This window comes from Mauremys reevesii, linkage group 1, assembly GCF_016161935.1.
Source record: "Mauremys reevesii isolate NIE-2019 linkage group 1, ASM1616193v1, whole genome shotgun sequence".
NCBI classification, from domain to species: Eukaryota; Metazoa; Chordata; order Testudines; family Geoemydidae; genus Mauremys; species Mauremys reevesii.
Genome location: NC_052623.1, coordinates 170,399,265 through 170,421,362, shown reverse-complemented (window position 1 = coordinate 170,421,362; position 22,098 = coordinate 170,399,265). Strand labels below are relative to the sequence as shown.

The following is a 22,098-nucleotide window of genomic DNA, read 5'->3' as shown; positions in this document are numbered from 1 at the left end:
TCCTCAGCACACATTGCAGGTGGTGCTGAGAGACAGGGTTGGGCGGTGATTGCTGTGTGACAGTTGTCTTTCCTTTCTTACAGCAGTATTATAGCTCTCTACCTAACTAACTAGTGAACTTGCTATGAATGTTTAAAGTAAGCACAGCTGATTAGTAACCTCGTCTGTTTGTATTGCCTCTCAGACATCTGAGCAAATTTGGACATATGGAAAAGGAAGGTTCTGCCTAATAAAAGAAGAGATCTGAACTCTGTCTTAGACCCCAATCCCGCAATCAGATCTGTGTGGGTGAATGGCTCTGTCTGCATGTATCCTATTGGAGGACTGGGGCCTTCCATTGTAAATTCCTAGGGACAAAGACACTATCTACTCCATCTTGTATATTGCTGTACGCACAGCAGTAGTACTTAAAAGATAATTTTTTAAAAGTTTTGCTGAAGATAGTTGACCTGGGAAATTCTCTGTAACAATTAGTGTGTTTCAAAATGACACCAGACATTATTTTGTAATAAAGTCTGGTTCCATACTGCATCCCATATCATTCAATTCATGTTAAGAATGTTATCAGATGCTGGAAAACAATGCCAAAATCCAGAACCATGTTCGTCAGACTTAATCAATTCAATTGTTTCTATTTGTTCCTTTGATCCTTTGAAGGGGAACCCTCCCCCCCCACATTTCTCAACAAGATGATAACTTTCACTTATCTCTAAATTACATCTTCAAAGCCAAAGTGCTGCTGTAGATGATCGGAATGAATAAAGAAGGCACTTTTCCAATTTAAAAATGCTATTACCTGCCTACACATACAGTATCTTTCCTTGCAGATTACTACTACTATACCTCTCTGGAAGTTTTTATCTCCTCTTATATTCATCAAATTCTGAACTTTCTTAGAGAAATGAGACTGCTGCAAGTACATTCGACAAGAGAGAGAGAAATGATAAGTGCAAAGCACCTTCTCAGAGTGCTTTGTAACTCATCTATTCATGTGAGTTTCACTGGTTGTCACATGCCTAACTTCAGCATTGGTTAAAGGAACAAATTCACTACCATGGTCAAGAAAAGCAATAAATAAATAAAAAATTTAAAAATGCATCTTTACCTCTATGGATTCTCTTCCAACATTTGGAAAATGGAGTAAGTGGAAAAGCAAATGGGAAACCTCTACCTCTGCTTAAACTTTCGACAGTGCATGCTGAATTCAATCTTATATTCTTACTATGACTATTTATGTAGGTAAGGGCTGCAGTACTGGGCCCATAATGCTTGGGGAGATGTTGGCCACCAAATTACACTTTAATTTTGTTTCCTAAGTGTCTTCCTTTGCTGTCTCTTGCTTTCTTCCCCTCTACCGATCCAGATAAATATGGGGAATTAAGAACAAAACATCTGTGTTTATCCTTGGATTGGAATAGAATTGGAAAGGCCTCTGTAGCCATCTGCTCTAAGTCCAGGCTGTGGTTATTCACTTACTGTCATCGTGCCATCCAGGAGGCCAGTTTCTGGTTTGGGCGGTGCCTGCAGCCGTTCCATCGACCACTTTTCAATAACTGATGTAACCTGTGGATTGTCAATGTTGAGCAGGCGAAACCCAGTCATGTTTACTCCACTGTATCTGTAGGGTTCCAGATCTAATGCAAATAGATCCTAAATCATCATTTAAAAAACAAAAACAAAACACATTTTCAAGATGCTGTATTATTTTTAGAGCAAACTATTTATCAGTTACAATCAAAGACACTTGAAGCCTAAACTATACAATTTTTTGTCATTTTCAATCAAATGCTAGTATATTTTTGGCATTGTATCTCTTCCCTCTGCACTCCTGCAAATAATAGTCACAACTTTTGCAAAGAGGCTTTTTTTACAAATCTCATACCTAGTTTGTTGGAACATAAAAATCAGTTCCCCACAACAGCACTATTCTACAAGCAAGCTGCATTTCAATATCTGGTTTTGATTTATCAGTCCTCTCATAACGTTACGGCTATGACAAACCAACATGAAGAATTGGTTGGCCAACATTAAGTATACTTCTCAATCCTGGGAATGAAGATTCCAGATGTGGAGAGTAATACAGTTTTACGACTTGCGAACCCCATTTTTCTCCTGCCTTGCCAGCTACAGGTAACTTGCTGTCAGTGTGTCTAATGTATGTGTCAGGCCAGTGCAGAGTAACTCTATGTGCATTAGACACTTGAAGTTTGCAGGCAGGAAAATAATGACTACTGTAAGTGACATAATTCCATGACACTTTTCAAAACAATATGTCCTGCAACGAAAATATGAAAGGTGCTTGCTAGAGCTGGTTTGCATTTTAGAACAAAATCTTGCTGATATCAGCAGACCAATGAAGCAACAAATGACAGTACATAGTCATGACCTGATCATCACCCTTAAAGTGTCAACATTTACAACATCACAGCGATTTCTTGCTCTGAGTGTAGGGGATGTACAGCATTGCCCCAGATATTGTAGCATGCCAACTGTCTGGTAAGTGTTGACTTTTTAAAGTTGAATTCACTAATCTTTCATAAAGGAGGGAAGCCCACATCCAGTCTTAAAATGTGGTGTGTATTTTTGGAGGAGATTAGGGTGAGTTGTATGGGAAGTTTTTCAAGATTCTGTTTCAAGTTCTAAACATTCAAGGCAAGATGTCTATTTGGCATCTTGATGGAGTGACTTCAAGAGTGAAGCTGGATTTCACTTCAACATAAATGTTTATCTGATACAAAGAAATAAATAAATTTATGTATAGGAAGTGATATGCACCTGACACTGTAGGCTGTGCGCCACTAATCTGGGTTCTCTCCTCTGCCTGTGGTTTAAAATGAAAACGGATCTCAAGTTTAGATTTCAAAGAACAAATGAGTGATCTATTTAATGAAAATTCAAATATTCATATCATAAAAGAAATATGAGGGCTCTTCTTCTGTAAGCCAAAACATTCCTGTAGTTCCATATTTTTGTTTCCTTATTAAATAAAACTTTTTTAGCCATAGGTTTTATTTGTCAGACACTTGGTATCACACAACACACACCAGCCTAATCCACTACAGTTGCTGACCTGCAGCTGAAGGACCTTGACTACCTTCTAGTTGCAGCACAGCTGACAAACTCGGAGCAGAGGGAATGGAAAGAGAATAATGTTATAGGCCCTGATTCAGTCAAGTATGTTGGCATGTGCTTGACCCCCATTAAGTTGGACCTAAACACATGCTTAAAGTCAGGCAGGTGCTCAAGTTCTTTCCTGAGTAAGGACTGATTTAAGCATGTGCTTAAAGTCTTTGCTGAATTGTGGCTTTAACATAGACTGAGCAGAACAAGAGTTGGGGCTTCATCCCCAAATGGGGAAGTTTGGATTTGCTCCAAACTTGAATTTCTGGTCTCAGGCCCATTTCTGTAATGGGGTAACTCAAAATCCTATATCTAACACCCCCTCCTCTGCCAAATCTGAACTTAATTATTTGAGCTTCCTCAAATGTAATTTTGTTAATGAGTATTTCATTTTAATTATTTTTATGGAGCACAGTAAGTTCTGCCAATTTTGATAGATTCTTGAGGACATCTCCACCACAAAATACTGGATCCTGAAGTAATAAAAATACTTAGCAATTTTCTAGTGTTTTTCATCTGTGATAGTGACACTCAAAACTCAGAGGGAGATGCAAGATTTCAGCTGTCTTCACTGAAATAGGAGAACCAATGTTGTTAGCAAAACTCTCAGTATTTCTTACCAGTGTTGTAAAAAAGTAGTGATAGTATTCAGTCATCATTCCCATGGAAAGAATCTGTTGAAAAAGGAAGTCAAAGGGTGAAATTGACAGTCTAAATAAGAAACAGTCAGAGTTGACCTTGTAGTAGAAGCTTTCAGTGATTAAGGTTATTTCACTGTCTTTTGAAGAGCACAGGATCAGCTTGGAACTATAGAATGCAGTTTACATTGACTACAATGAAAACTGCACTTTTCTTAAGGAACATATGTGATTTTTGATTAAAACTAAAGATTTTCATTACCTCTCCTCAAGAAAGAGAACAAAGATTGAAAAAGTTCAGGGAAGGGAAAACTGGCTAGATATTTGGGATGTGGGGGTGGTGTTAAAAGAAGCGTGCTGTTGTTTAGTCTGGAATGGAGATGCCTCGGAGGGAATGTGATTGAGACATACCAAATGAAGGGGAGAGAATACTGATTTGACATTCCTTATAATGGGAGAAAAAGACACTCAGTGAATGTGTTTGGCAGTAAACTTGACAGAAGAAGAAATGATTCTTTAAATAACACAGTCAGCTTGCATTCAATTCTGCAGGAGGACGCCAAAGCAAATAGTGCAAATAAATAAATAAATACATAAATAAAAACTGGATCTGAAATAACTCCAAGTGCTAATACAGTCTGAAGCTATGCAAACTGAGACAGTGTTTCAGTGCTAATTAAGCTTTGTTTAAACACAAGCTGATTACCTTTGTGAGTTGAGGAAGGAATTCTTTTTCTGCCCATGTCATTAAATTGGTCTACTGGTTAGGGTGCATTAGAGGGCGATTACCTTTGTTAGATGGAAATAATGAAAACCACATGAAAAATAAGGGACAACTCTTTATTTTAAGACTCTTTAGGGAAACCATTTCCCTTAACATATCACATGTTTTTTCTCTCAAATGTACATTTCTATTGCCCCCAGCTCTACAATGCAATCATCATAAACTTCAATTTAATGTTTAAAATGGTACTTATTAATTTTAATATATATTCAATACATCTTTTTTAAAATCAATTCACAAAACTCTTTACATGTACAAGTGAAATTAATTTTAATTTGAAGCTCAGCCTTAACAGAATCAATATTTAGCAGGTTTCTACAATCTGTCCAAATCTGTTTGCAAAAGGAAAATATTCTTTCCACTGCTGCATTTGAGATACAAAGGCATATAATAAATTCATCCTAGTATTTCCTTACCTGTGTTTCAAGTGCAAAAACACAGGCCTGGGGTGGAGAACCTTCTGAACATTTAATATCTTGTTTTAACAGGCAAAGTCTCAAACAAGAAGCCACATCCATGATTTTTATTTCAGGTGTGCAAATCAGTGCAGTCTTAGGACAATATAAAAGGAGAACTAACTCTTTCTTTCTTTCGCTTTGTGATTAAGCTTTTGTTAAAAAGACTAGGTTTCTTCAAGCTGAATTCTACACTGAAAGCAAGGTTTAACAAACAGTGATATTGTTTAGTGTTGTTCTTCAAAGGTTTGATTCAGCATTTCCTTACTTATGTGGCAAATCAATTAAATAAAAGAGCCAAAGGACGTCCCATAAAATATCGGAGGGGTTCTCACCCTAGTGCATTACAGGAATAGGGGTAGGTCTAGCCTTCCTTTGAGGCTTCAGGAATTGGCTGCTACTGCAGCTATGATACCAAACTAGTTCCTCTCCTATCTTGGAGAATTGGCTCATATATAATTAAAATGGTAGTATTGGCCCATGTGTAATGGGATGTTCCACACTCTCAATTCTATTTCTTTTGCATTTATCTCCACATCCACCCACACAGTACAGTAAAAAAAACAAGGAGTCCTTGTGGCACCTTAGATACTAACAAATGTATTTAATGTATTTATACCTGCTCCTGTATTTTTTACTTCACGCATCTGATGAAGTGGGCTCTAGCCCACGAAAGCTTATGCCCAAATAAATTTGTTAGTCTCTAAGGTGCCACAAGGACTCCTCGTTTTTTTTTTTAGCTGATACAGACTAACACGGCTACCACTGAAACCTGTCACAGTACAGTAAAGTGGCTCAAGTGCATTTTATTCTCTGGGATCATGTTGGGAGAACTAATTGTGACATGAGAGCTAGTTTCTCATCTACATCAAGGTGGTAGCACAGGCTCAAAATAAACATTATTCAGACATGCTCTCAGCAAGGCTAACATAAGTGCTATAAATAATATCTTTAGAATATTTATAACAAATGTTTGTATGGCTGTTTGGCATACCAGGGCTAATAACATTCTTGTGTAGATTCTCTTGTGTAGACAAGGCCTCTGTATACCAATTGTCTACTAGTGCAATTCCTTGGTACAAATAGAAAAGAACCTGTACTCCTAAAATTGCTGGTAAATAATAACAGGTCAGTGTGCATCCACGATGGCTGATCTACTTCCAACTGCTAAAAATGAGCCAGAAGTTAAGTATTTCATTTAATCACTTCATTGAATTTATATTTCAGGAGGGTTTTTTTAATTTCTTATGCTAATTTATTGCTTGTGGAAGGAGGCAAATTGACAGTCCTGGAGACTGATGTCCTTTATATACCATATTTGTGTATGACAGCAAAAATAGAAACTTTGCCATGACATCCTGCCAATGTGACACAGTCTGACTCAGTTCTGGGCCTGAGGTAGTTTCCTCTCTATGCCAATTCAGTCCCTGGTGCTATATTCCTTTATAAATCTTCTAATTCATTTGGCCTCCCACAAAAAAGTCCACAATCAATTAATTTTATTAAGTCAATATAAAAGCAAGAACATATACATTTTCAAAATTTACCTATATAAATATTTACATTAAAATAGTTTATGTATGGTTTCAATTTAGCCTTGAGAGAGAAAAGCAAACATGAGGCTTTGCTGAACACAGCATTCCCATTCCAGTGTCTAAAAGCAGAAGCGTGAGATGCAATCTGCATAAGACACTTGAGTCCATAAGATACTAAGACATTTTGACCCAGATCCATGAAAGGACTTAGGCATTTAAATGAGAAGTTAGTTCAAAATGTAGGTGCCATTGAGATCCTCAAAACCCCGGCTTGGTTGCCACCTAATTCTGTATACACCTAAAATCCTTTGGTGCCTAAATTTCCCTCAGGCACCTAAGTTTCTGTCACTGTGCATGTGCACAATGCCTCACTCTAGGTGCCCAGATACCTGAGCTCCAGCAGGATCCTCAAAGATAGATGTTGCCCTGCGTATCTCAACTGTGGGGCCCAATGTGGTAGGCATGCTCTGAGCACTCCTACTAGATTAGGATGCACACCAGGCCGGTGATAGTGCCACCGCCTTCTTTATAATTTTTAGCCCAGTAGTTGGAGCACTCATATGGGACACCTTGATTCAGTCCCCTTCTCTGCCTGATCGGGAGAAAGGATTTGAACAGGAGGTCTTCCACCTCTCAGAGTGCTCTAACCACTGACATATGGGATGTTTTGATGTGGGGGTCTCTCACTCTCTTACTGGAGCTGTTCTGCTTTGTATAAATAAATAGACATTGGAGCAGGGGGAATAGACCCTGGGCCTCCCGTCTGAGTGCCCAATCACCAGGCAACACACTCACTCTCTCTCTGGCACAATTGCTATTTAAGCATTTATACAAAGTGAAACAGCTTGAATCAGAAAGACTGACAGGTACCCACAGCTGAATATCCCATAGCTCTCCTGAGAAGTGGGAAACGCCTTCACATTCTTTCTTCCCATCAGACAGAAGGGGGAAATAAATCCATGTCTCCCAGATCCAGGGTGAGTGCTCTAACTATTGGGCTAAAACTTATAAGATGAGAGATGGTACCACTGCCTCCGCCTCTGGCATTTCTTGCAAAAAATAACTTGGATGCCTTGTTCCAGGAGAGGGCTCATGGCTGGATCTCAAGCAGAAGTAGACACCTCCCTCCAGCCTGCACTTATGCAGCAAATTCCCTGAGGGGGTGGGGCTTAGAACAGACCTCTGATTGCCATCTGCTATTGGGCAGCTTAAACGGGAAGCCATGTAGCATACTAGCTTTTGTGGATGCCATTCTTAAGCACATATTTCTCTCTATACAATGTATAGGTAGCCTGGACTCAGGCTTTGTGGATTCCAGTGATTTTTCTAGGCACCTAAAAGTTAGGTAGTGTGATGCCGAGCATTAAAACACCTAAATCTCTTTGTGAATCTAGACTTTAGAGGCAGACTGGAGAGAACAACCTAGTGAACATATCATCTCCTGGTTCACTGAGTAGGAAAATGCTACACTACACAAACCCTTAAAGTACAGTTCCATTCTGAAAAGTGGATCATCAGATTTTCTCCCTGTGTGTGTACAGAATGATATTTGTGGACTAGCATGACAAAAATAAGTTTTTATTGCTTTTTAGTCCTTTTAGCCCTACAGAATCAAAACAACGAAGGTGAGCAAGGTAGAATCTGTTCCTTGTTCATAAACAGTTCTGTTGATGCACAAGTTCTAGTCAGTTACACATGAGCAAACCCATTGACAGGAATAGTTTTCCACAGATGTCACTAAGGGCTTAATTTGGCTTACAGATATTTATTCCTGGTGATTATACACAAGAAGAAAAGAAACAAGTTTGACTTTCAAGATCCCAAGTTGACACTGGAGCTAGAACAAGCATCATTTTACTTGTAAATTAATTCACATTTGAGTCATTGAGATAGAAGGAACATGGAACTCTAGAATGCCTTGTTAATGAAATCACTTTTCATAGTAGCACTGCACTTCACCGAAATATTAAATCCCATGTAATTTAACTTGAACACCATTGGCAGTATGTACAAATACCTACTAACTATGATGATTTCAAAAGTCGGTCTACAATGCTGCCTTAGATGACAAAGAGTAAATAAGTATTGAGATGGAAAGAGTGAGTTCCAGTAGGAATTTTTATTTACCAAAGTCTGCACCCCAATCAAATAAATCTGCTGAAGTCAATGGAAAGACTCCCACTGAAATCAATAGGCTTAGAATCAGGTCTATAACGAAGGATATTAGGTGGACTACCCACAACCAAAGAACTGCAGTCAAGACATGAAAAAAAAAAAGCTTAATCAGTGTCATGCTTTTTGAATTTTAAAAAAATAATGGCATTGTAAATATTCATAAATAGCTGAAGTGCGAATTACAGAATGTCAATTCGCAGTGTAACATGCTATACTTTCCTAATAATGAATGTGATTTTACTCTTGTTCTATTCAGATTTGGGCCCTGTTGCTGCAATGAGCTCTACGCAGTCCGTCCCCTCTGCTCACATGGTACTCACTAGCAGGGCCGGCTCCAGGGGTTTTGCCGCCCCAAGCAGCTTAAAAAAAAAAAAGCAGCGATCGGGATCACGGTCGCGATCTGTGGCAATTCAGCAGGAGGTCCTTCGCTCCGAACGGGAGTGAGGAACCCTCCGCCGAATTGCCGCCGAATACTTGAACGTGCCGTCCCCCTCCGGGGTGGCCGCCCCAAGCACCTGCTTGCTAAGCTGGTGCCTGGAGCCGGCCCTGCTCACTAGGATCTAAATCTTAAGCAGTAATAATCATCAGCCCTTGTAGTCATTAAAAATTATAAAACTTGGCAGTTCATAGCACTTACATACTATAGCAATGTGTTGTAATAAAAAACAACACCCTGAAATAGACAGCTACATAGGATGTTTTTCATCCACAATCTCAAAGCACTTTACAAAGTGAGTAAGCATTATTATCTCCGTTTTATGGCTAAATTGCTTCCCAAGTGAACTTCCCAATAAAGGAGAGTGTACTATAATTACTTTTTGGTACCCTTTTTCAACAGTTGTATAGTAATCTTTGTTTGCAAGTAATTGGTTTCTATAATAACTACTACATTTTATTATTAAAGTGCATGTAGTCCTTGTGAATGGAGACAATTTATTTCAGTCTTAATTTTCGGGACATATACAATCCAGAAAGCAGTAACTAAAGTTTTCTTACACCATAGCAGCTACATACTTCCCCTCTGAGCTGGAGGGACCACTTTTGAGGCAAGAGAGCAGTGCAGCCTTTGTCAATTCAGTCCTGAATTTCTCTGCAGAGATGGACAACTATTCATAATTATTTTGACTATAAGGTCTTTGGGGCAGGGGACCATCTTTTTGTTCTGTGTTTGTATAAAACTTATCACAATGGGTCCTGGTCCCACTGAGACTCCTACATGTTACTATTACTAATAATATGGTACCACCCAAAGGCCCCAGTCACATTTGGATCCCTTTGTACTAGATCCAATATTTACAGATAGGTAGATGTGATCCTTGCCAAAGAGAAAGACAGAGCAAGTGACCCTAACAAACAAGAGGAAAGACACAGTTAGTGGGAACCATGAAGTGTTATTGTGAGGGGTTAATATCTAGACATCTGCCCACAAGAAACTAGACTGAGGCTGCTAATTTATTTCATGTCCATCTCTGACCAACTATGCAATGAGTGATGAATTTAAACAAATACATTACAGATGAAAGACTCTGTACCCTCCTTGCTAATCCCCTGAGTCATCCAGTCCTATTCTTTAGGTAAAACCCTTCTTAAAAGAAGGATCACTGGCCAGATATGAGAGATTACGTGTTGAATTTGCCAAGATTATTCTGTTGACCTTTGATGGCAGTACTTAAAATGTTAAATTAGTATGGTCTTCAGCTGGAAAACAGCTTTATGAGCAATAGGTAAATGTATCCATGAGGAATAGATGAGGCTTTTCTTAGTTGTAGTTGCAATTGCCAGTAACGTTAAACTGACAGAGTGTTGCAGAATCAAAAGGACAACAAATTAATCCACTAATTTTAATGGATTCCCATTAACCTACATTCTTATATCTCGGCTACATTTAGTGCACGGTTTCTTTAGACAATGTCAAAGGAGGCTCTTATGAATGCACTGAGGTGCTGCTTAAGACTTTTATAATTGAATGGGTGCCATAGGTGACCAATTTTTCCAGAGGCATTCTTTTTAAACAACTTTTAATTTCTGTTGCTGGGAACTGGATGGCTTAAGAATTTGTAATGAAATAAAGACTCTTTCACCTCTAAATAACCACCCAGCCCCGATCAGTGGTGAATGAAATTGTTGTTACATATCTGGTATCTATTTGATAGCGCACCTGAAATTAGTTTGGTCTTCTCTGTGTAGTTCCCAGACGACACATTTGTCCATCCCAAAAATCTCAACCACAACTGGCACTAATCAGTACCCTGTTTTGTAATCTCAGCAAAGTGTCCAATGACTTTGAGGGCCAAATCCAAAGACAATTGAAACCAATGGAAGGATTATCCTTAAATTCAACAGGTTTTGTTTCAGGCCACGAATGTGTGTGAAGACTGAACTCTCCTATCATTCATAAAGATCGTCCTTTCAAGTCAAGTTATAGGCACTCTTGGCCTGATTCATCAGCGGCTTGCACCTTTTGTAGTTATTTAAATCAGTGCAAAGTGAGGGTAAATTGCTACCAAATCTGAACTGCAACATTTCATGCCCGCTTTGCACTATTGTAAAATAACTACACAGGGCAATGGCAAATCAACCTTACTGTCAAGTTTTATGGGGAAGCCTGTGCCATTAATCAGGCATTACCTGCTAATCAGGAACCTTTCATTATGATTAATTTGCTTATTTATTCTAAAAAATCCCCTCTTTCTAGCAGTTTCATATAGTTCTTTACTTATTAAAGGACAAAATGAAATGTCAGGAAATTTCAAAAACTTCTTGTGACATTTCTCTAAAAGAACGCTATAAAAATAAGCCTAAGAATTTCCCTGCATTGCTGTGATATGTAAAGCACGGGGATGAAAATGTGGGCCCACTGAAATCACCCAAGTACTTTAAGCAATCCATGTGTAAGTTTGCACTATTGCTTATTCATTGTCAGTGATATTATTCAATTTCATGTGCATTAAATTACTCATTATTCAAATAATTAGATGTATTATCACCACTCTATTTCCCCAGGTTATAAAAATAAGCCTTATTAAATACATCTCACGCACATCCCCTCAATGTTAAATGTTCTTATTATAATATAGAATGAGAGAAAACCATACTGTGTAAATCCAGAGTACAGTAACTCCACCGACTTAAATCAAGCTATTTTAGATTTACACTGGTGGATTTGAGTAACTCGACTGCAATCCATGGAGTTTACCCTTCCCTAAATATGCACTTAGCTGTAATTGAGTGTAGAATTTGGCTCCAAATGTGCATATGTTTAGAGAGAATGCTATATTCTATAAAATACTCCAATTAGAAAATAACTCTTGTATGTAATTATTCCACTTTGTGCCATCATACACATTGCTAAGACTTCGAACAAATAACTGTCCTCTTACGTAAGTGACCCAAGTGTCACTATAACCTGCTGACCAATGCGTGGTACATGTTTCCCTGTGTGCTTGATCCGCAGAGGATGAATGTTGTACAGTCACCAGTTACAGTGTCTGGCTCTTTAACCCAAGTTGTGGAGGCTAATGCTCTTAGTTCTGGAAGTCTCACGAGTGTCAGCAAAGATGGTAGTTGACACAACATAAAGGATTTTTTCAAATTACATATGTATAGCCTCATATCTCAAATTATAATTTAGCCTCTAAGGAGCTGCCCAATCTCTCCCCGACTCTGTGTCTGCTGGATGTGTCTGTGTCTGCTGTGTCCTCAATGCACCCAGCATGCACAGCCACAGCAGGTGGTCACTTTTCCAGTGAGGTACTATTCACACAGACACAGCCATCTAATGCTGTCTTATATTGCTTCCTAAACCTGCTCCATTCAAATGATATATGGCATTAAGGTACTTGTGAAAGACATGGTGAGATGCACTGAGCATGCTCAGTGTTTTCACTGATGGCTTAAAACCAGGGATAGGATTTTGCCCAGCTGACTGATCTAATTTAGCTAGAGGAACCATTTTAAAGGAGCCATGTGACCAGAAAAGGAAGTCTTCCTGGTTAACTGTCTCTTTAAGTTCAGTGAGAGAGAAGGGGATCATGGATCTGAACATCTCTTCCCTGTGCTCCCAAGCCCAGATAGTGATCTAGAAGAAAAGAGCCACACTTAATCATGGGAATTCCTCCAATACAGGGGCGGCTCTATGTTTTTTGCTGCCTCAAGCACGGCAGCCAGGTGGCCTGCGGGTGGATTTGGCGGCGTGGGAGCGGCGGACCTCCTGCAGGCATGCCGCCAAAGGCTGCCTGACTGCTGTCCTCACGGCATCCGGCAGGCCACCCTCCGCGGCTTGCTGCCCCAGGCACGCACTTGCTGTGCTGGTGCCTGGAGCTGCCCCTGCTCCAATAGGAGTGGGAGTAGCGCCAAAGATACTTAAGTTGTGCCATTGTGCGTGGGCCAAGGGATCTGCTGGCGCTGCTTCCTGCAGCCCCCATTGGCCTGGAGCGGTGAACCGCAGCCAGTGGGAGCCGCGATCAGCCGAACCTGCGGACGCGGCAAGTAAACAAATTGGCCTGGCCCACCAGGGGGCTTACCCTGGCAAGCCACGTGACAAAGGTTGCCAACCCCTGGTGTAGACAATTCCTACAGCAAAAGAAAGGGGGGGTTTCTGCCAATGTTGTTGTTCCACCTCTCAGAGAGGCTGTAACTAGGTTAGCAGAAAAATTCTTTCATCGACCTACTTGAGTCTATACTGAGGTTTAGGTCAACCTAATTCTGGTGCTCAGGTTGCAAAATTGTTCACAACCCTGAGGGACATAGCTAGGTCAGTCTAATTTTTAAGTGTATACCAGGTCTTAGACAAGTGGGACCAGGCTTCCACCTACCAAACAGTGACTGGGGATGAGTACTGAAATGGTAGAGTTTTTAATCTTAAAAATAATTAAAAGGCCTGAGTTCCATTCTCCTTTTCTCCCAACCTCCTTTCCTACTAGAGCCATACCAGGGGTGGGGGTTAAAGTAATGCCTGCAGGCTGTTCTCCCCTCCCACACCTACTCCCCCAAGAAGATGTGTCCTAGGATAGTGAGCAGCATTAAGGAGAAGCTGTGGAGCTCATTTTATATGATCTCCCATTCTGCTATGCACAGAGCAGGATTTTGTCCTTGCACCATGCAACAACCAGGCTTCTGAGTTGGCTGATGGGCTGTGAAGCTGCCATGCTATATGTGGCTTACTGGGTCCTGTGCAATCATGAAGTCTGGATAAATTGTGAGCTGGTTAAGGCCCCTAATACCTAGAGATACTTTAGCCAAGGAAGGTTCTTTAAAATGTCATACATTACTTATTTTAATGAAATATCTTTTCATATTTATCATAGTAGTTAGAGTGCTTACTACTGTGGCACACAGTTTTAGCATTTCTATAAGAACTGAATTAGTTATTTTGTTGCTATGACCACCACGTAGCTGAAGTGACTCTAGAAATCTTCATAAAACATTTTCTGGGTATCCAAAATCTTATTAAAAATACAAGCACATTCCATAAACAATGTAATAACAAAAAAAGTGTGGGAAAAGAGAGCATTTAAAATGAGTACCTACAAAATCAGTCAGAGTTTGTCTAGCAGTAAAATCTACATCACTATGCTTAAGTCAAAAGAGTAAATTGCAAGTTAATGTTAAAGACTTAACCTTAGCAGGTAAGCCATGACACACAAAAAGAGGCTGTTATACCATGTATATCTAACCTCTTGCATATCTCAGGACACAGAACTTTCCCAAAATTATTCCTGCTATATTTAACTTTAGAAGAGTTGGCCAGTAAGTAGGGTTGGTCAAAAAATAAAATTCTGAAAAAATTCAAAATTTGTAAGTTGTTTCCATTTCTCTGGGTTCAAAATTAAACCCAATTTTTATATTTTAAACACATTTTCTCAAATGTTGACATTATTTTAGTAAGTGAAATTTTTTATAACCCTTTCAATAACTTTTTTGATTAAAATGTCTAATTTTTTTTAAAAAGTCAACCATTTTAAAAAAAGGATGATTTTTTATTAATTAACCTTTTTGTTTAAAAATTTCACTCAATTCTATTAAGGAATACTGAGCTCTGTAGTATTTATATATCTACAAAATCAAACTTTCCTTACCCAAACACAGTCCTCTTTTCATAAAGCCCAGTGCACACTTTTAATTTATTTTACATAGACATTAAAGATTTCATGTTTCTTTTAGTCAAAGAATTTACCTGGATGTCCCTGGCCAAAATTGCAACTCCCTCAATATTATGTCAGTCTTTGTGAACTTTGCCAAAACCACATGGAGTTTGGAATCACCATGGGAACATAGCCATGGTAGAAGAATTTGTAAACCTGCTCAAGTTCAGGAAGATTACACACTCTGTTAGCAGAATTTATAGAATCTTTGTCAGCAGAGTCACACAGGGCTTGCATGTTTGTATACTTCATCAGCCAAATCACTGGTTTAAAGAGAATTAGACCGAGATTTTCAAAGGAGGTTAGGTGCTATTGGAAAATGCCACACTATAGACGCAGATGGTGTGCTGTGTTTAGTTTGTAAGTTCTATCAGTTCAAAATTTAAGAAAACATGAAACTGTGGAGCACATAAGCTCAGTCAACTGAATTGCTTGGTTCAAGATGATCCCAAAATCTGTTGACGAAGTTGGTAAAATCTGTAAGCACCATCAGCCAAATTGCTCCAGTTCCAGGAGGTTACAAACTCTTTTGGAGGAGTATTAGAGATAAATATTATGTTGTCTTGTAGTTCATTGACTAACATTAATCATCTTTCCTCCACATCTAGAATTACAACAAAGTATCATCTTCTCATCAGAAGAAAATATAATGCTCTGTATAGGGGGACTGACCCTTCAGAGTTCCAGTTGGAAATTATATCTAGTCAGCAGCTCTCTCTCCCTCTTTTGCTCTGGAGAAAATTCCAAGCAACTACAGAAAAGGTGCAGGCCACTAGCAGGGGTTAAAGAGTTACAGTTGTTTTCCACTCTTCTTAGACTTTGGGTCCGAGAAGGGACAGTTGTGATTCTGACCAGTCAGTCAGAACAGCTAGACCTTGTTAGGCTAGTGAGGGACTATAAAAAGGCTCTTCAAAGCAGGTACCATATTAAAAAAAATGAGCCCCAGGGATCAGACTACTCAGAGGGGAATGGGTGTCAGAGTTTGTTTGAATTAATTTATTGATTTTCCTATTTGTTTATAGTGTGATTGCTAACTATACAAGGGAGAAGTATGCCTCAACTATATTTTATTTGAGTCATAAAATAAGCTAAAGGTATTTAGTCCACTCTAGGAAAGGGAATTCTGTTTTTTTTTGTTTGTTTGTTTTTTAAAGGGAGTGTGGGGTAAATAAACTACCCCTTCCTGCATGGAGCCTCAGTTTGTACTTACTTATCCAATGGGCCTAGCTGTACTATATATTCACACATTTCTGCACTTACATGTTTTAAGGGCTTTATTTCTGATGTATCTATTCAGTTAAAGGGCATTTCCAGCCATAAAACAACCTGTGATTCAGTCAGACTCCTGATCTTGCACTCAGAACCATGCAGGAGCACCATGCACCTGTCTGGGGACTCAATGTAGTCAACAGCCACCACATTGCAGCATAGCTGCAATGGTGGTAGGGGAGACAAATGCTTGTCTTCTTACGTTCAGGCTGGCTGGGGAAGGAAAGTTAATTTCAAAGGAACAGAGCTCTGCTCCATAGGTGCCACTCTCCCCTAACAGGGGGAGCCAGAGGGCAAAGATGAGCTTCCTTCTGCCAACATGCCACTTTCCCAAAAGTTTGTACAATGCTGAGGGGGAGAGAGACTCCGACTGGCGCCACTCCCAATAGAGAGAGAAAAGGTCCATCTGTGACAGGGAGAATCCACTCTCTTGGGGACATGGAGCCCTTGATACTGGGTGGCACACACAGGTCTCTGACATGGGGGAGAGGAGAGAGACTTCTCAGAGCCTCAGGGAGGGACAGGATACAGGCCTACCATTGTGGGGACACGGACACACACACACGTGTCTGTATTTTTGCTTTATAAAAACTTTCTTATGTATAAGCTCTTTCATTACATTGGTCAGTGGATGCAAACATGGGCTTTAAACGTATATTGCAGCATACTGGGGAGGAGGTATAGGGGCTGAGTGTCTAGTCAAGTAGCTCTTTGTCCACCCAATATTTGGGTCAAAATTCATCCGCTGCATTGCAGTAGCAGAGCCTTGGTTTGTACATAGATGAATTTAATGTGACGTTATGATAATTATGATGTTTTTAAATATTGTTTGAAAGACTGGTGATTCATATTTCATGTGCCCCCTGTAGCCCATTACCCTTTTAACAACACCCTACCTTAGGGTGACCAGATGTCCCGATTTTATAGGGACAGTCCCAATTTTTGGGTCTTTTTCTTATATAGGCTCCTATTACCCCCCACCGCCTGTCCCGATTTTTCACACTTGCTGTCTGGTCACCCTACCCTACCTCCACCTCTCCATCATCCATCCACAAATATCCAGGCATCTTCCAGTATGAGCTACCAAGTCTCAACTGTCTTATTGTAAGTATAATAAAAAGCTAAAAAATTGTAGATATTGGGATTACTCCCATAGTGAGTTACGTGATTTTTGGCTTTGGTTTCTGCTCTTATGGGAAATCTTATATGCCTTAAATGAGATTTATATATTTCCTATAAAATTCTATGGCACGGTTTAAATATCTCTAGAGGGAAGATATTGTTCTCTATTAAGTTTTATAGGTTTTCAGAATAATTTCTGTAAGACTTGTTTAATTTATTCATTTCATCCCTATAAAGTTATATAGGACTTTCCAATAAGGCTACTGAGAATATCAAACACCATGCTTTAGGTACCGATCTACCCTGCAGCATAAGTTGACAACCTGAATATAGATCCCCATCTCTGCTTCAACTGCCTTTTGATGGGAGGAAGTCTCAATGTTTTGCTGCTGCTTCTTTCATCTGCATTTCATAACAAGACTGTCTCATAACCACCATTCATTCTTTCTTCTTCTACAAAAGCTTCAAAATCCACTTCTTATTTTGTCATCACAGCCAAAACTTTGGTTCACACCACGGTTATCTCTCCTTTGACTACAGTAGCCACATCCTCTCTGACCTCTGATCGTTTCCCTCTCCAATCCATTCATCATGCTGTGCTGCTTCCTTCCCCACAGCTCTGACCCAAGGCACAGCCCTACTCAGTTCCCTGTTTCTTTCCACAGTCCACTTCAGGCTCTTTGTCTTCACTTTCAATTCTTTGCAGAGCATCTTTCCTATCACTTGTCTCCCCCCTGCACTCTATGCCACTTTAGCCCACCGTAGTGCACCCTTCAGCTCCTCTTGTTTTTTTGACTCAGTGGTTATTTTTTCATAAACAATTTACTATGCTTGAAGTACTCTCCACCTCCACCAGTGAGCCAGGTAACCTTAGTCACTTCCTTCATGTCCCTTGGGACTGACTTCATTTGTTTAGCCTTCCACTGCAAAGCTCATTCCTTTGCCATATGTTCCTGCTCTTCAGAACTACCAACCTGTGTGCCAAAAAATAAATCATATTGCATGACTTCCTGGGGCTCCCCTTCAGGTTTGCAGCTTCATTATGTCTGATGTAAGCCCCCAACCTGTAAGCCAATGTGCACGGCCTGTGTGGTGCCTCACTGAAGTCTCTGTGTGTCTGCGTGGGCACAGGGGTCTGCCCGAGCTGATCGGTTTTCAGGACTGGGGTCTTAGGCCCCAATCCCACAAAGATTTACACACCTACTTCACTTTATGCACTGAGTAGTCCCTTTGAAGTAAACGCACTACATAAATTTAAGCAGGTGCATATATCTTTAAGGCAATGGGGCTTTAGATTGTAATCTCCTTGGGACAGGAATCTTTAGTGTTTATTCCTGTTTGTATCTGTGGTGCTGTAGAAATACCTAGATTTTTTTTTTTAAATTTATTGTTATGTACTATGGTGCCATTTTCTTTGCCTCTTTTCTCCAGCTCAGAGCTGAAATTTGGCAAGTTGGAGCCAGTGGGCCAAATTCTACCCCCTTACAGTGGTGCAAATCCAGAGTTGTTATGTTGTCTTCAGTGGAATTACTGCAGACTCACCCCGGTGTAACTCAGTTTAATTTGACCCAATAGGTTTTATGGCGAGAATGATTTGAGCAAGTCAATGTGCATTTGGAAAATGATCCTTACATTTAGACATAAGGTTAAAAAAATTGAAACAGGACATATTAAAAAAAAATGAAACATTCCTTTCACGCCAGCAGAATCCAAAGTTGTAACTACAATTGCAAATCATCTTCACGGGTACAACCCAAATTCTCATCAGAAACATAGCACTGCACGGCTCCGAAGTGCTGTAAAACTCAACTGAGCTCATATGAGTTGCTCTGTACCAACTGTCTCTGATAACAGATCTACAGCTTAATCCACATGAATGCAGTTTTATTGTTTCCCAGCGAATGAAAACCAAATGGCATTATATCTTTGAGAATGAGAAATGAGCATTATTGGTGGGTTTTTTTCCTCTTACCTGTTTAAGGATTTCTGCTGCTGTTTCATGTGAGCAATCAAATATCACATAGAACTCCTTGCCTTTCTTCATCTCCTTGAGTAAAGGCCTGGCATCTTTATTCCCAGAGGGCAACTGACGGATTTTGATTTTAATGTTATATCTAGAAGGGGCTTTGATGAGCTCTTGCAGGCGAATTAGACCTAGAAAATGACAACCAATCATACAGTTGACTGTTCTGTGAAATGAGTATTTATTGCCACTTACTCAATCTCTTATCATTCCCAATATATTTCAAGCTGCCACCTATCTAAAGGTTAAGCTATTAACTTTTCATTTGTCATCTTTCTTGCTGGTGTGGTTTATGCAGCTGTTTACCCTTTGTGGCATATTTACTTTGGAAAAATAAACACTACAAATAGGTTTGAATTTTTCTAAGATGTAATTTCTTTCTCCCCAGCCTCTAATCATAAACATCACTGTTAAACAAAGCAAACCTGGAACTGTGTAAACCTCTTGTAAATGTTCCTTTATAACTTCAAAAGTGAGCAAATAATAAAACAAGTTCCGGCAATAAGCATATCCACCATAGTTCACTTACAATCCAGTAGATTAGGATGAGTGGCATTTACCAATATTTATTTATTATTTATAGGCATTTCGGTGGTGCTTATCACTCTAGTGCCAGAGTACCTTGCAATACCTTTGAAGTAGGGAATTATCATTCATAATATTTTTTGGAGAAAGTGAGGCATAGTGAAGTTAAGTGTCTTGTATAACATCACACAGGAAGAGTGATGCAGTGAGTATCTCCTGACACCCAGTTCTGTGCCTTAATCACAAGACCATCCTGCTTCTCATGCTATTAGACACGCCTAGCTTGATTTCCAGTGGCTTAAAAACTCAGATCTTTTGATTTAGGACCAGACCTTCAGTTGGGTGTAAATCTGTACAGTTTAAGTGAAGCCAGCAGGACTATGCTGATTCACCACAGTTGAGGATCCGGCCCCAACTATCTAAATACAGTACGCTGCTTACTAATAGGGCTGTCAAGTGATTAAAAAAAATTAATCACGATTAATCATGCTGTTAAACAATAATAGAATACCACTTATTGAAATATTTTAGGATATTTTCTACATTTTCAAATATATTGATTTCAATTACAACACAGAATACAAAGTGTACAGAGCTTACTTTATATTTATTTTTATTACAAATATTTGCATTGTAAAAAAAAAAGTTCAGTTCATTTAATACAAGTACTGTAGTGCTATCTCTTCATCATAAAAGTTGAACTTACAAATGTAGAAGTATGTACAAAAAATGCATTTGAAAAAAAACTATGCAAAACTTTAGAGCCTAGAAATCCACTCAGTGCTACTTCTTGTTCAGCCAATTGCTCAGAAAAGTAAGATTGTTTACATTTGCAGGAGATAATGCTGCCTGCTTCTTGTTTACGTCACCTGAAAGTGAGAACAGGGATTCGCATGGCACTGTTGTAGCCGGCGTCGCAAGATATTTACCTGGCAGATGCACTAAAGATTCATATGTCCTTTCATGTTTCAGCCACCATTCCAGAGGACATGGGTCCATGCTGATAACAGGTTCTGCTCGAAAACAATCCAAAGCAGAGCGGACCGACACGTGTTCATTTTTATTAACTGAGTCAGATGCTACCAGCAGAAGGTTGATTTTCTTTTTTGGTGGTTTGGGTTCTGCAGTTTCTGCATCAGAGTGTTGCTCTTTTAAGACTTCTGAAAGCGTGCTCCACACCTGATCCCTCTCAGATTTTGGAAGGCACTTCAGATTTTTAAACCTTGGGTCGAGTACTGTAGCTATCTTTAGAAATCTCACCTTGGTATCTTCTTTGCGTTTTGTTAAATCTGTAGTGAAAGTGTTTTTAAAATGAGCATGTATCTGGCATGTAAATACCTTGCAACGCGGCTACAAAAGTGCCATGCAAACGCCTTTTCTCACTTTCAGGTGACATTGTAAATAAGAAGTGGGCAGCATTATCTCCTGTAAATGTAAACAAACTTGTTTGTCTTAACAATTTGCTGAACAACAAGTTGGACTGAGTAGGCTTGTAGGCTGTAAAGTTTTACATTGTTTTGTTTTTGAGTTCAGTTTTGTAAAAAAAAAAATCTACATTTGTAAGTTGCATTTTAACAATAAAGAGATTGCACTACAATATTTGTATTTTTCAATTTATCTCATACTATTTCTTCTGCTTATCATTTTTACAGTGCAGATATTTGTAATAAAAAATAATATAAAGTACACTTTGCATTTTGTGTTGTAAGTGAAATCAATATATTTGAAAATGTAGAAAAACATCAAAAAATATGTAATGAATTTCAAGTGGTATTCTATTGTTTAACAGTGCGATTAAAACTGTGATTAATCGCAATTAATTTTTTTGAGTTAATCATGTGAGTTAACTGCGATTAATCAACAGCCCTAATTACTAACCATCTAGCTCAGTAGAGGTCCCTGCTCTTCAAAGAACTCTTGAATAGTTTTTTAAGTGTGTCATTGTTTTCTCTTTCTAATTATGCATGAACCTAAATTTCCCACAAAAACCGTATGATGTACTTCTGCTGAGTGAAAGTAAAAGGGATCCGTGAGAGGGTGAGCTCTCCACACTGGCCCTCAGGGCTGGGGGTTGGGGCATGGGAGAGGGTTTGGGGTGTGGGCTCTGGAAGGGAGTTTGGGTGTGGGAGAGGGCTCAAGGCTGGGGCAGGGGGTTGGGGCACAGGAGGCGGGTGTGGGGTACGGGCTTTGGGAGGGGGCTCAGGGCTGGGGGTGTGGGCTGCGGGCTGCGCTTACCTCGGGTGACTCCCTGCAAGCGGCGGCATGTTTCTCCAGCTCCTAGGGAGAAGTGCAGCCAGGCGGCTCTGCAC

General features: G+C 39.5%; 1 protein-coding gene across 2 annotated transcripts in view; it reads right to left on the bottom strand.

Annotated features, from left to right (window-relative positions):
• GRIK1 (glutamate ionotropic receptor kainate type subunit 1) overlaps positions 1–22,098 on the bottom strand; it is a 244,174-nt gene that overhangs the window by 93,671 nt on the left and 128,405 nt on the right. For both annotated transcript variants that reach the window (XM_039520738.1, XM_039520739.1), the window contains exons 4-6: positions 19,214–19,395; positions 3,741–3,794; positions 1,477–1,650 (exon numbers count right to left, since the gene is read on the bottom strand). In XM_039520738.1, coding sequence (XP_039376672.1) covers positions 1,477–1,650; positions 3,741–3,794; positions 19,214–19,395 — 410 coding nt within the window. The remainder of the gene's footprint in view (positions 1–1,476; positions 1,651–3,740; positions 3,795–19,213; positions 19,396–22,098) is intronic.